We start from the raw sequence: 14,769 nt of genomic DNA on the forward strand, positions 1-14,769 counted from the left end.
GGACCATTGTTGATACATACTGGAAACTGTTGAGCATGAAAAACGCAGCAGTGTTGCAGTTCTTGACATATACCAGTATGCCTGGCACCTACTACCATAACCTGTTCAAATGCACTTAAATATTGCCCATTCACCCTCTGAACGATACACAATCCATGTCTTAATTGTCTCAAGGCTGAAAAATCCTTCTTTAACTCTCCTCCCCTTCATCAACACTGATTGGATTTAACAAGTGACATCAATAAGGGATCTTAGCTTTCATCTGGATTCACCTGGTCAGTCTATGTCATGGAAAGAGCAGGTTTTCTTAATGTTTTGTAAACTCAGTATACAGAGATCAAACACTCACTAACTGCTGGGAATTTTTTGTATGACTCAACCTAGTTTCTATTAAGGATCTATGTATCCTGCTAGCTTTCACATAGCTGGTGGGCTGAATTTGCCAAAAGTAATACATGTATCTTTATTTCCGCCATCAATCAACAATAGGGTTTCAAGGGTTGGCTTATTCCAAGTGTATTTGATGACAACGCAACATACTATTTACCAACTTAAATTGAATAGTGATGATCTGGCGTCTTCGAGCTATGGGTGAATGCAGTTGCTTTGATTTATTTTAATATTCTTCAGGGAAATGTTCAAAAATGTACACTCATACCAGTTAGCACTGTTTATTTCATATTGATGTGTAACATTAAGTCAGGGTTTGGGTCGGAACTATAACACCAGTGGCTTTGTTTTGAACGGAAGTGCAAACAAAGGTAAATATTGAACTCACTGAACAGATGTGACACTCAAATTGCCCTCATACAATGATGGTACGGGAGGGAAGGGGTTAATTAAGACTGACTCCAATGTCAGGGTCCGGAAAAACCAAACAGCAACTTCAGACAATGTTTACTTTTTCTGACATAAGAAAATATTTATCGATAACAACAATTTGTGAAAACATAAACTGTAACCGACATGACAGTGCTATCCCATGGGCACAGACGTCATTTCAACGTCTAGTTTCGATTTACATTTGGTTGAGCTGTCAACTAACTTGAATTCCATGTCATTGGATTTAGGTTATAAATTGGGTGTACCAAATTGGAAATTCCCTTACGCACATCTCAGGACCAGGCTGGTTGACTGAGCTCCGTACAGCAAGAGGAAGTGACCAGAGCGGACCAGACTTCCCCCATTTCAGTATGTGAGTGCAGGTATACGATGTTGACTTTTCCAGGCATCTTCAATGGATGTGTATTCTATTTCCACTGGCGCACACATGAAGGTAAACAATGGGGGTCGCTGTTTCACCAGGCCTAAATGAAGGAACACTGGATTACAAGCTGTTTGAGTTGTTGGACTACAACTATGGGGCCAAAAAAGCAACATTTTGATGGCATGACATTAGTGCTGCAGTCCTCAGACATTTCTATCTGCTAATGTCTTTTTGAAAGTAGGTCAACCATATACGCAATTGTCTCCACTACAATTTGCAGGTCCAAGTTTAAAAAATACGTATACAATTTAGTATAGGAGTACATCACATATACTGTATATTTGTGAACCTGATTTTGAGAAATGTAGGAAATTAAACGTTTTTGGACCTGCAGAAAAGCCATGTTGTGCAGTACATGGCTACAACGTGTGGGGGCGCAAATGATTGGCACTGGCAGCACGAGAGAGCCAGCCAAACAAACAGTGACACAGAGTGCGCACTTCCTGGTAGCTGGTCGTTCATCGGTTCTGTTGTTGTGAGCTTGGTAAATGGAGGGACTACGATGAAACTGCAAATTTTATTGGAATACTAATAGCAATCGTTGCTGGCAATATTGGCGTGGTGGTAAACACACCGGGAACGGTGTCTTGACGTCTCCAAACACTGCATGAGGCTGTTGGTGGAATGTCGCTGAGCTCAGGCGGGTGGACTACTCACACCCCACCGCCGGACCCGTCCTCATCTATCCCTGGCTATGGGGCCTCACAAACTGGCTGCCATACCGTCTTGATGTCGGTACGGGTATCAGTTTGCCATTCTGGTATTCGGCCGCTGTGTCTTCCTGGGGCAGGTGATGAGTCACTCCGTCTACAGCTCAGTATGGACCCCGGGAAGTCCGGGGAATTCCGTCTCACGCTACGGGACACCAGCGGAACAACGGGTCGGAGTGTGGTAAGAGAGAAGGGTTAAAGGCGGATTTCAATTCATTTCATTTGTCAGCCATGTTGACAAATAATGTTTATTGCTTTTGACAAATTACAAAATGGTGTTCATTAAAAATAGTTTTTTAAATTGTCAGCTAAAACTCGATGGAGTAAAGTTACATGTCACGTGATGTTTTATTATTACCAGCGTTACCAAGGCAGGCAGGCAGACATGTGTACAGAGGGTCACCGCTGGTTTCATGCTAACCTTTGGCTGTCATGCATTGAACTGTCAGTTATTTGAAACAATTTTATAGTTCAACAAAATACACCGAACAAAAATATAAACGCAAGAGATTTGACTGAGTTACAGTTCATATAAGGAAATTTGTCAATTGAAATAAATAAATTAAGCCATAATCTACCGATTTCACATGACTGAGAATACAGATATACATCTGTTAGTCACTTTTTTTTAAAGCTCGTGGCATGGATCAGAAAACCAGACAGTATCTTGTGACCACCATTTGCCTTATGCAGCGTGACACATCTCCTTAGCATAGAGTTGATCAGGCTGTTGATTGTGGCCTGTGGAATGTTGTCCCACTCCTCTTCAATAGCTGTGCAAAGTTGCTGGATATTGTCGGGAAATGGAACACGCTGTTGTACACGTCGATCCAGAGCATCCCAAACATGCTCAATGGGTGACATGTCTGGTGAGTATGCTGGCCATTTTCAGCTTCCAGGAATTGTGTACAGATCCTTGCAACAGGATTGTGCATTATCATGCTGAAACATGAGGTGATGGCAGAGAATGAAGGGCACAATAATGGGCCTCAGGATCTCGTCACGGTATCTCATTCAAATTACCATCGATAAAATGCTATTTGTTTACGTTGTTCTTAGCTTATGTCTGCCCATATCATAACCCCACTATGGGGCACTCTGTTCAATGTTGACATCAGCAAACCGCTCGCCCACACAACGCCATACACGCTGTCTGCCATCTGCCCGGTACAGTTGAAACCTGGATTCATCTGTGAAGAGCACACTTCTCCAGCGTGCCAGTACTCATCAAAGGTGAGCATTTGCCCACTGAAGTCGGTTACGACACCGAACTGCAGTCAGGTCAAGACTCTGGGGAGGATGACAAGCATGCAGATGAACTTCCCTGAGACTGTCTCAGACAGTTTGTGCAAAAATTCTTCAGTTGTGCAAACCCAAAGTTTCATCAGCTGTCCGGGTGGCTCAGACCATCCCGCTGGTGAAGAAGCCAGATGTGGAGGTCCTGGGCTGCCGTGGTTACACGTGGTCTGCTGTTGTAATGCCGGTTGGACGTACTGCCAAATTCTCTAAAATGACGTTGGAGGCGGCTTATGGTAGGGAAATTAACATTCAATTATCTGGCAACAGCTCTGGTGGACATGCCTACAGTCAGCATGTCGAATGCATGCACCCTCAAATCTTGAGACATCTGTGGCATTGTATTGTGTGACAAAACTGCACATTTTAGAGTGGCCTTTTATTGTCCCCAGCACAAGGTGCACCTGTGTAACAATCATGCTGTTTAATCAGCTTCTTGATATGCCACAGCTGTCAGGTGGATGGATTATCTTAGCAAAGGACAAAATGCTCTAACAGGGATGTAAACAAATTTGTGCACAAAATCTGAGAGAAATAAGCTTTTGTGCGTATAGAACATTTCTGGGATATTTTATTTCAGCTCATGAAATATAGGACCAACACTTTGTATTTTTGTCCAGTATAAACTACTGGTCAAAAGTTTTAGAACACCTACTCATTCAAGGGGTTTTCTGTCTACATTAGAGAATAATAGTAAAGACATCAAAACTATGAAATAACACACATGTAATCATGTTGTAACCAAAAAAGTGTTAAACAAATCACAGTATATTTAATATTTGAGATTCTTCAAATATCCACCCTTTAACCTTGATGACAGCTTTGCACACTCTTGGCATTATCTCAACCAGCTTCATGAGGTAGTCACCTGGAATGCATTTCAATTAACAGGTGTGCCTTGTTTAAAGTTAATTTCTGGAATTTCTTTCCTTAATGCGTTTGAGTCAATCAGTTGTGTTGTGACAAGGTAGGGGTGGTATACAGAAGATGGCCCTATTTGTTAAAAGACCAAGTCCATATTATGGCAAGAACGGCTCAAATAACAAAGAGAAACAACAGTCCACCATTACTTTAAGACATGAAGGTCAGTCAATACAGAACATTTGAAGAACTTTGAAAGTTTCTTCAAGTGCAGTTGCAAAAACCATCAAGCGCTATGATGAAACTGGCTCTCATGAGGACCGCCACAGGAATGGAAGACCCAGAGCTGCTGCAGAGGATGAACTCATTAGAGTTACCAACCTCAGAAATTGCAGCCCAAATAAATGCTTCACATGGTTCAAGTAACAGACACAACTCAACATTAACTGTTCAGAGGAGGTTGTGTGAATCAGGCCTTCATAGTCAAATTGCTACAGAGAAACCACTACTAAAGAACACCAATAATAAGAAGAGACTTGCTTAGGCCAAGAAACACGAGCAAAGGACATTAGACGGGTGGAAATTTGTCCAAATTTGAGATTTTTTTGTTCCAACCGCTGTCTTTGTGAGACGCGGTGTGGGTGAACGGATGATCTCCGCATGTGTATTTCCCACCATAAAGCATGGAGGAGGTGTTATGGTGTGGGTTGCTTTGCTGGTGACACTGTCTGTGATTTATTTAGAATTCAAGGCACACTTAACCAGCATGGCTACCACAGCATTCTGCAGTGATACGCCATCCCATCTGGTTTGCGCTTATTGGGACAATCATTTGTTTTTCCCACAGGACAATGACCCAAAACACACGCCCAGGCTGTGTAAGGGCGATTTTACAAAGGAGGAGAGTGATGGAGTGCTGCATCAGATGACCTGGCCAACACAATCCCCCGACCTCAACCAAATTTAGATGGTTTGGGATGTGTCGGACCGCAGAGTGAAGGAAAAGTGCTCAGCATATGTGGGAACTCCTTCAAGACTGTTGGAAAAGCATTCCAGGTGAAGCTGGCTGAGAGAATTCCAAGAGTGTGCAAAGCTGTCAAAGGAAAAGGGTGGCTATTTTGAAGAATCTCAAATAAAATATTTGTATTTGTTTAACACTTTTTTTTGGTTACTACATGATTCCATATGTTTTATTTCATAGTTTTGATGTTTTCACTATTATTCTACAATGTAGGAAATAGTAAGAATAAAGACCCTTGAATGAGTAGGTTTTTGTAAAACTTGACCGGTACAGTGCATTCGGAAAGTATTCAGACCCCTTGTCTCTCTGTTAGGTTACAGCCTTATTCTAATGACAAAACACAAACAGGTTTTTAGAAAATGTTGCTAATTTATATTTAAAAAAAAACAACTGATCACATTTACATAAGTATTTCTGACCCTTTACTCAGTACTTTGTTGAAACACTTTTGGCAGTGATTACAGCCTTGAGTATTCTTGTATGATGCTATAAGCTTGGCACATGTATTTGCGGAGTTTCTACCATTCTTCTCTGCAGATCCTCTCAAGCTCTGTCAGGTTGGATGGGGAGCGTTGCTGCACAGCAATTTTCAGGGATGTTCGATCGGGTTCAAGTCCAGGCTCTGGCTGGGCCACTCAAGGACATTCAGAGACCTAAAGCCACTCCTGCGTTGTCTTGGCTGTGTGCTTGTCCTGTTGGAAGGTGAACGATCGCCCCAGTCTGAGGTCCTGAGCGCTCTGGAGCAGGTTTTCATCAAGGATCTCTCTCTGTACTTTGCTCCATTCATCTTTGCCTCGATCTTGACTAGTCTTCCAGTCCCTGCCGCTGAAAAACATCCCCACAGCATGATGCCACCACCATGCTTCACCGTAGGGATGGTGTCTGGTTTCCTCCAGACGTGACTCTTGGCATTCAGGCCAAAGAGTTCAATCTTGGTTTCATCAGACCTTTTGGCAAACTCCAAGCGGGCTGTCATGTGCCTTTTTACTGATGAGTGGCTTCCGTCTGGCCACTCTACCATGAAGGCCTGATTGGTGGAGTGCTGCAGAGATGGTTGTCCTTTTGGAAGGGTCTCCCATCTCTATAGAGCAACTCTAGAGCTCTGTCAGAGTGACCATTGGGTTCTTGGTCACCTCCCTGACCAAGGCCCTTCTCCCCCGATTGCTCAGTTTGGACGGGCAGCCAGCTCTAGGAAGAGTCTTGGTAGTTCCAAACTTCTTCCATTTAAGAATTATGGAGGCCACTGTGTTTTTGGTGCCCTTCCCCAGATCTGTGCCTTGACACAATCCTGTCTCGGAGCGCAACGGACAATTCCTTTGACCTCATGGCTTAGTTTTTGCTCTGACATGCACTGTCAACTGTGGGACCTTATATAGACAGGTCTGTGCCTTTCCAAATCATGTCCAATCAATTGAATATACCACAGGTGGACTCCAATCAAGTTGTAGAAACATCTCAAGGATGATCAATGGAAACAGGATGCACCTGAGCTCAATTTTGTGTCTTATTGCAAAGGGTCTGAATAATTATGTAAATAAGGTATTTCTGTTTTTTAAAAACCTGTTTACGCTTTGTCATTATTGGATATTGTGTGTAGATTGAAGATTTCTATTTATTTAATCCATTTTAGAAATGTGGAAAAGTCAAGGGGTCTGAATACTTTCCAAAGGCATTCCCACTGACTAGGTCTATAGGCTGCAGTGCTGTCCAATCATTCTCCCAAAAACAGAGCTCAAAGGTCATTCCAACATGACATCAATGCAATACCTAAAGTCAACATACTACCATGAAACAAAGAGTGGTAGGCAGCCAATTTCAGTGTGATAAAATGAGCATCACTCTTCTTCTCTCTTCCAGTCCATTGCAGAGTTTGACCTGAGGTCGGTGCACTATGAGGTGAAATCGCCAAAATGCCACGAGCTGAGTTTGTTCATGCCCCCTCACGACCGCATCAGCTTCAACTTCCGCTGCGAGCAGGAGGCTCAGGAGTGGGCCACCGTGGTGATGTCATCACTCAGAGAGGCACACAGGGGTTAGTCTACTTTCTTCCTGCCTCTGTTCCCTTTGATCAGATGTTCCACTGTCTTCTCCTCCAATCTTTGCTGTGCTCTAATAACCTGAGTCCCCCGTCTTCTCCTCTCCTGACCCCTCAGTGTCCGACAGCCCTCCCACCGATGACCGACAACTTCCTCTGGAGGCCTTGGAGACACCCAGCTCCGCTTCCTTACCACGCACAGGTAGCCCTCAGTGGGTGTGTGTGTGTGTGTGTGTGTGTGTGTGTGTGTGTGTGTACAGTAGTGTATTGGCCAAGTTTCTACTCTTTTTTTCAATTGCTCACTGTCCCGGACTCTGTGTTTCAACCTTGTGTCCATTCATCTGTAGAGGAGATGTGTGCTGAGCTGACCAGGGCCATCGAGGCTGGTGACATCCAGGCGGCCTCCATCTACGCTGCCACCCTGGCTCGTCAGCAGGCAGAGCTGAAGATCCGGCCCTCTGAGAGGAGCTACGGAGACACGGAGCTTAGGTGAGAGAGTTAAAAGCAAACGAGTTACTGGGTAATAGAACAGGAAGTTATTGAAGAAGTCTGAATATTGTGTGAACTGGTGCGATGACAGGAAATGCATATTTAGTAGTTCATGACGATTGTATCTTTCTGTGAAAGCTTGGCTGTAGTGGTCGAAGATTCTTCATCTTCCTGTTGTGTCACAGTGAAAGTCCCCCCCCACGCGACCATCGCCATACTCAAGCAGCAGGTCAGTCTGAACAGCTTAAATAAAATATTCTTTTTTTAAAAGTTTGAATTCAGATCTCTAACAGTATCTAGCTCTACAATAGTTTCATCATAATGTAAACCTACTTTCTGCCTGTGTTTTTAGTTTTTGTACCTTTTCTGTCTGTCCCTCTGTCCCCTAGGTATTCCTGGAGTATGGCTTCCATCCGCGGGTGCAGCGCTGGGTGATTGGCCAGTGTCTGTGTGCCGACCAGCGCTCTCTCGCGTCCTACGGGGTGCGTAGGGATGGAGACACGGCCTTCCTGTACCTCCTCTCTGCCCGCCACGCCCGTCTCACACGGCAGCTGCTCCAGCAGGACCAGGAAAGAGCCCTCCTCACCCCCGCTACCCCTCCTCTTGAGACCCCAAGCAACGGCCCCACATCCCAGGACTGGAGGGGTTACAGCACCCTGCCCCCCAGACTGAGCCACAGCAGCATGGGTGACACTGTTAAACACTCACACAAATGCACGCACATACACACCATTGACAGAAGGACCCATTGTGTTGGCTTCCTCCTGACCGAGCTTTGTTCCAATAGGTTCAAATGGAGCGGGGCCAAATGGAGCCGGGGCAGAGAGGCTGAACATCAGTGAAATCAAAGACCTCATCAACCTGGAGATGCCGCAACTCAACAAAGCACTTACCCCTAAGAAATCAGGGCCTCAGGTACACACAAGCTCTGTACAGTACCCCTTGGTATTAATTGACTAACTATTTCACTCTGCTACATGGATTTCATCTAGGTATGCATGCATACCTAGATGCGGTAAGTTGACATACAGTAGGTTTCCAGCAACACACCTGTAAAGACAGTCTCGCTGTGTGTCTCAGGGTTGGGCCTGCCCCTCTTGCACGTACATAAACAAGCCCACACGGCCTGGCTGTGAGATCTGCAGTACAGACCGTCCAGAGAGCTATACTGTTCCTGGGAGCTACAAACCAGACCCTCTGGAGCTTCACCGCATACAGCAGGAGAAAGAAGCTGTCCGACAGTACCAGCAGGTAGGATGTTTTATGCTCATGAACACATACACAAACTCATGCACTCGTGCACGTAAACACAGTCAAATGGTGCATACAGCAGGAAATGCAAGCTGTCAGACAGTGTCAACAGGACATGTAGAAACCTAGACAAACACATACAGTCTTGCACATGCACACTGTTTACAGTTAATTACAGTGCATAGTTTATTAGGGAAAAGGTTTATTAGGGGAAAGGTTTATTAGGGGAAAAGATAGGCTCCGTAGGGGTAGCAGAGTTGAGACGACCAGGGATGGTAGGATGGGCTCTAAGGCTGACTCTCTTCTCTTCTGTCTCTTTGTTTTTTGAAGGAGAAAGGGAGAAGAGAGGCGCTGAGGGGCGCGGGTGCTCAAAATGACTCACTACTGGAAAACTTGGCCCAGGACTACAGGCACACACACACTCCGTAACATCGCAGAAAGACACTGACTGACTGACGCGCACACACACTTTCTATATTTTGCCACTGTAAACATTCTCTTCAACCCATACACTCACGCTACTGAGCAATACTCATTCATGTTGTGACAGAATCTCAGTGACTGTGCATTACATAGCATTGTGGCTACCTACCCTCTGACATTGTTTGATACAAATACACTATATATAAAGAAGTATATGGACACCCCTTCAAATGAATGGATTTGGCTACTTCAGCTACACCCGTTGCTGACAGGTGTATAAAATCAAGCACAAAGCCATGCAATCTCCATTGACAAATATTGGCAGTAGAATGGCCTTACTGAAGAGCTCAGTGACTTTCAACGTGGCACCGTCATAGAATGCCACCTTTCCAACAAGTCAGGTTGTAAAATTTCTGCCCTGCTAGAGCTGCCCCGGTCAACTGTAAGTGCTGTTATTGTGAAGTGGAAACGTCTAGGAGCGACAACGGCTCAGCCACGAAGTGGTAGGCCACACAAGTTCACAGAACTGGACCGCCTAGTGGTGAAGTGCTTAGCGCATAAAAATGGTCTATCCTTGGTTGCAACACTCACTACCAAGTTCCAAACTGCCTCTGGAACGTCAGCACAATAAATGTTTCGTCGGGAGCTTCATGAAATGGGTTTCCGTGGCCGAGCACAAGCCTAAGATCACCATGCGCAAGGCCAAGCGTGGGCTGGAGTGGTGTAAAGCTGGCATAGAGCCAACTAAAGTTTTGTGGAGGAGAAATAATGGTCTGGGGCTGTTTTTCATGGTTCGGGCTAGGCCCCTTAGTTCCAGTGAAGGGAAATCCTAACACTACAGCATACAATTACATTCTAGACGATTCTGTGCTTCCATCTTTGTGGCAACAGTTTGGGAAAGGCCCGTTCCTGTTTCAGCATAACAATGCCCCTGTGCACTAAGCGAGGTCCATACAGAAATGGTTTGTAGAGATCGGTGTGGAAGAACTTGACTGGCCGTCACAAATCCCTGACCTTAACCCCATTGAACACCATTTGGATGAATTGGAACGCCGACTGCCAGCCAGGCCTAATCGCTTAACATCAGTGCCCGACCTCACTAATGCTCTTGTGGCTGAATGGAAGCAAGTCCCCGCAGCAATGTTCCAACATCTAGTGGAAAGCCTTCCCAGAAGAGAGGAGGCTGTTATAGCAGCAAAGGGGGGGACCAACTCCATATTAATGCCCATGATTTTGGAATGAGATGTTTGAGCAGGTGTCCACATACGTTTGGTCATGTAGTGTATGTTTATCTGCACAGAAGTGTGTTTGTATGACTTTTAAGCAAATGAAAGAATCATGGCTCTTCTATGTCGAAGACTTTGTATATAGGACAGCAGGTAGCCTAGCGTTTAAGAGCATTGGGCCAGTAACCGAAAGGTCGCTGGTTCGATTCCCGAGCCGACTAGGTGAAAAAAAATCTGCCGATGTGCCCCTGAGCAAGGCACTTAATTATAATTGCTACTGTAAATTGCTCTGGATAAGAGCGTCTGCTAAATTACTGAAATGTAAATGTAACTTTGCATGTTTGTAATGAATTATGTAATTATACTGCAAATCCATGTAGGCCTAGTTTGCTTCGTGTGTGCCAACCAGTTGAAACCTACTATTTCAGAGAAGACAAAGAACTGCTGTGTTGCCCACTCTGTGCCTGTTTGTTACAGTCAGGGTCATCAAGTGGACAACTTCAATGGCTGTTTGTTTTTAATGTATTAACTTTCAAAATGCACAATTTAATAAATAATGAAGGCCTTTTGACTGAATGTAGAACAAAAAAACATCCATGTTGCAATTTAAAATGTGTATTTAACTGTAATAAAGCAAGAAAATAAAATGCTGTTTTGAACAAAATGAACGTCTGTCTGTGTGTTTGAACGATGTGTGTGTACAAACGTGCGTGTTCAACGTGTGTGTTGTTGTATATTGTGGATCCCCACCACCCCAGGCGAGGGAAGCAGAGCGGAGGGAGAACTTTGCCCGGCTGGTGATGTTGGATGGAAAGGACCTGGTGCCCAACCCAGATGCTGTGGACTGTAGGATCTGTTACCTGGACCTGCAGCCTGGGGAGGGAGTCCTGCTCAGAGAGTGTCTCCACTGTTTCTGCAGGTACCACTCAGAGACACAGGAGACCGTATCCCAGTCCGCAATTCTCTTGACCCTCCACCTAGTGACCCCCCCCCCCCATGACCCTCCACCTAGACACTAGCTGATCTGAAAGCATTGGAGTGGTATTAGCAATGTGATGGACACTCCACTTAGCCTGCCAGAGAGCTGCTAAGTGGAGCTATAACATCGTATTGCTTACACCCCTCGGATTCTTCCTTTCTACAAGAATTGTGTTGTGGGGGATTTCGAACTGTGCAAGAAGGGCGTGGGTGAGATGAGATGCTTATGCAGAGATGGAGCCAGTGTGTTGTGTTCACAGAGATTGCCTGCGCTCAGTAGTCCTGATGTGTGAGGACCCGGAGGTGGCCTGTCCGTACCGTGATGACACGTACGCCTGTGACTGCACCCTGCAGGGGAGAGAGATCAGAGCCGTGAGTGGTGACATCACTGGCTTCTTTCTAATGTATTTAATAGTAGCTGCACGATGGCCCATTGGATATCAGAGACATACTGTTATAACGCACTGCCTAATGCCTGGCTAATGCAAACCAGAAAACCCACGATACATCAGTCATCTAATCATCTCTCTCCCCTCTGCTCTTTCCTTCCTTCCTGCCTACCAGTTGGTGTCGGAAGAGGAGTACGAGCGCTGGCTGCAGAGAGGTTTGTCTGTGGCAGAGTCTCGCTGTGAGGGCAGTTACCACTGTGCCAGCCCAGACTGTGCCGGGTGGTGTGTGTACGAGGACACCGTCAATGTGTTCCACTGCCCCGTCTGCAACAAGCACAACTGCCTGCTCTGCAAGGTACACACACATCACCTTTACATTCACCAATGATTGCATACACCATGGATTTGAACAGACCTCTTTCTCTACTCTGTCTGTCTCTCTCAGGCGATTCATGAAGGGATGGACTGTAAGCAGTACCAGGATGACCTTACGACCCGTGCTGAGAACGACTCGGCAGCCCGCAGAACTAGAGATCTGCTCAAGGTGACGCACAGACACTTTCACACACATCATTTATACCTGTAGATCGATTTCAGCAAAGCATTGAGGACAATGAGATTTTAGGGGAAGGATTGTTAGTTCTCAGGTTTGTAAGACTTTGCTCATATCATATTAACATATAACTGTTATATTAACATGTAATACCTGTGTCTCTCTCAGACCCTGGTCCTCTCCGGGGAGGCCATGCACTGCCCTCAGTGCGGCATCATCGTGCAGAAAAAGGAGGGCTGTGATTGGCTGCGTTGCACTGTCTGTCACAGTGAGATCTGCTGGGTCACCAGAGGGCCTCGCTGGGGGCCAGGGGTAAGAGCCCGCCCCTCCTGTCTCTGTCAAATTCAGTTTAGCTCTGCATGGTTGTGCTCCTCCGGTCACCTGTAATGCAGACATTTCACATCTGTCTGCTACCTGTCCTACGTAGCATGTAGCCTAGCAGTTAGAGCGTTGGGCCAGTAACTGAAAGGTCGCTGGTTCGAATACCCACACCGACAAGGTGAAAAACCTGTCGATGAGCCCTTGAGCAAGGCACTTAACCCTAATTTGCTCCATGGGCGGCGTTTTACTATGACTGACCCTGTAAAACAACACATTTCACTGCACCTATTCGGTGTGACAATAAAATATCTAATGTGCTTCTGTTTCCTCCCAGGGTCCAGGAGACACCAGCGGAGGCTGCCGCTGCAACATCAACAACCAAAAATGTCACCCAAAGTGTCAGAACTGCCACTGAGAAAGACAATGAGGGATGTGTGTTTGAGAGTGAGATAGGACAAATTGTGTGTCACTCAAAGGATTGATGATTGCACTGCACATTTAGCTATGCACGTTTTCTGTTAGTTTCTGTTCTCCCTTTAGGCTGCGTTTAGACAGTCAGCCCAATTCTGATATTTTTTTCACTCATTTGTCTAATGACCAATCAGATCAGCTCTGAAAAAAAACCTGATGTGATTGGCCAAAATACCAATTAGTGGAAAAAAATATCAGAATTGGGCTGCTTGTCTAAATGCAGCAAGAGTCATGCAATACTGTTCAGGGACACATTAAACTAAGTGTACTTAACTTTTTCAGCCCTCAAAGCCAAAGTCTAATGCTAATGACCGCATTCTGGGGTTGTAACAGAGAGCGTACTGTGTTCTGACTGGATATAATGCCATTTTTTCTGCATAGAAACAGAACAAACAATCTCTGTTTCAAACTGCATTGCGATGTGTGCCAATTAATAGCCATTTTGAAAGTACATGAGAATTCATGTGAAATTAATACTTCTGCATGTTTTTCTATGTTTTAGCACCTCTGAATGAATACCAGGCTCTGTCACGTAGATCTGTTTCCAAGACTAAGTGTTCTATTTTGTTCTATTTATTACTCACAGGCTCTGGTTACAGACAGACAAATGTATGAACGCCAAGAAAACACTTTCTATCTGCCAGTTTTCATGGAATAATCAGATTTGCTCAGTAACTGCTGTGTGCCATAGTGCGTTTTTAAAACAGTGTGTCAATAAAGCCACTCTAAACACAAGATTTAGTCTCTAATTAAATCTAATATGATAAAGCATTAACACAAACAACCACCACGGTTTGAATGCCTCCTGTTTTGCCCAAGCTCATGAGGATGGCACACTCATTCTGCATTTCTTTAGCCTATTCAAGTTGCTTAAGGTAATTACAATGTATTACCCAGTCTGGCAAATACACTATTTTCATGGTTTACATTATTAGCCTCTACGGGATTGGTGTCACCCCCGTTGGACGGTTGAGCTAACGTAGGCTAATGTGATTAGCATGAGGTTGTAAGTAACAAAACAAATTCCCAGGACAGACATATCGGATATGGGCAGAAAGCTTCAATTATTGTTAATCTAACTGCACTGTCCAATTTACAGTAGCTATTACAGTGAAAGAATGCCATGCTATTGTTTGAGGAGAGTGCATAGTTATGAACTTAAATGTATTAATAAACCAATTAGGCACATTTGGGCAGTCTTGATACAACATTTTGAACAGAAATGCAGTGGTTCATTGGATCAGTCTAAAATCTAGTGGCCAAAATCTTAATTGTGCCTGGGCTGGAATAATACATTATGGCCTTTTTCTTGCATTTCAAAGATGGTACAAAAAAATGTAAAACGTTTCTTTCTTTGTATTATCTTTAACCAGATCGGCTCCTTTAATGTAACAAATTATTATTATGTAACCTACGGAGGAATAGAATGCCAGAATTCCTGCAGCTTTTCATTATAGGTAGCTTTCTGTCAGTCAGTG

At 44.7% G+C, this 14,769-nt stretch overlaps 1 protein-coding gene across 3 annotated transcripts; it reads left to right on the top strand.

Annotated features, from left to right (window-relative positions):
• Positions 1–1,047: 1,047 nt before the first annotated feature.
• shrprbck1r (sharpin and rbck1 related) lies at positions 1,048–14,028 on the top strand. 3 transcript variants are annotated; one of them, XM_082970757.1, is made up of 15 exons: positions 1,894–2,158; positions 4,982–5,190; positions 7,013–7,187; positions 7,309–7,392; positions 7,538–7,679; positions 7,818–7,908; positions 8,069–8,366; positions 8,467–8,594; positions 8,760–8,930; positions 11,338–11,498; positions 11,818–11,929; positions 12,122–12,301; positions 12,392–12,490; positions 12,668–12,811; positions 13,155–14,028. In XM_082970757.1, exons 3-15 carry the CDS (start codon positions 7,088–7,090, stop codon positions 13,233–13,235), a joined length of 1,791 nt encoding a protein of 596 aa, XP_082826883.1. In that variant the 5' UTR covers positions 1,894–2,158; positions 4,982–5,190; positions 7,013–7,087; the 3' UTR covers positions 13,236–14,028. The 3 variants fall into 3 exon arrangements, with proteins under 3 accessions (XP_014036901.1, XP_014036900.2, XP_082826883.1); XM_014181426.3 differs by lacking the exons at positions 1,894–2,158; positions 4,982–5,190 and adding an exon at positions 1,048–1,195; XM_014181425.3 differs by lacking the exon at positions 4,982–5,190 and having other exon boundaries at positions 1,641–2,158.
• Positions 14,029–14,769: the final 741 nt, after the last annotated feature.

This window comes from Salmo salar, chromosome 29 (genome assembly GCF_965601325.2).
Source record: "Salmo salar chromosome 29, fSalSal1, whole genome shotgun sequence".
Lineage (NCBI taxonomy): Eukaryota > Metazoa > Chordata > Actinopteri > Salmoniformes > Salmonidae > Salmo > Salmo salar.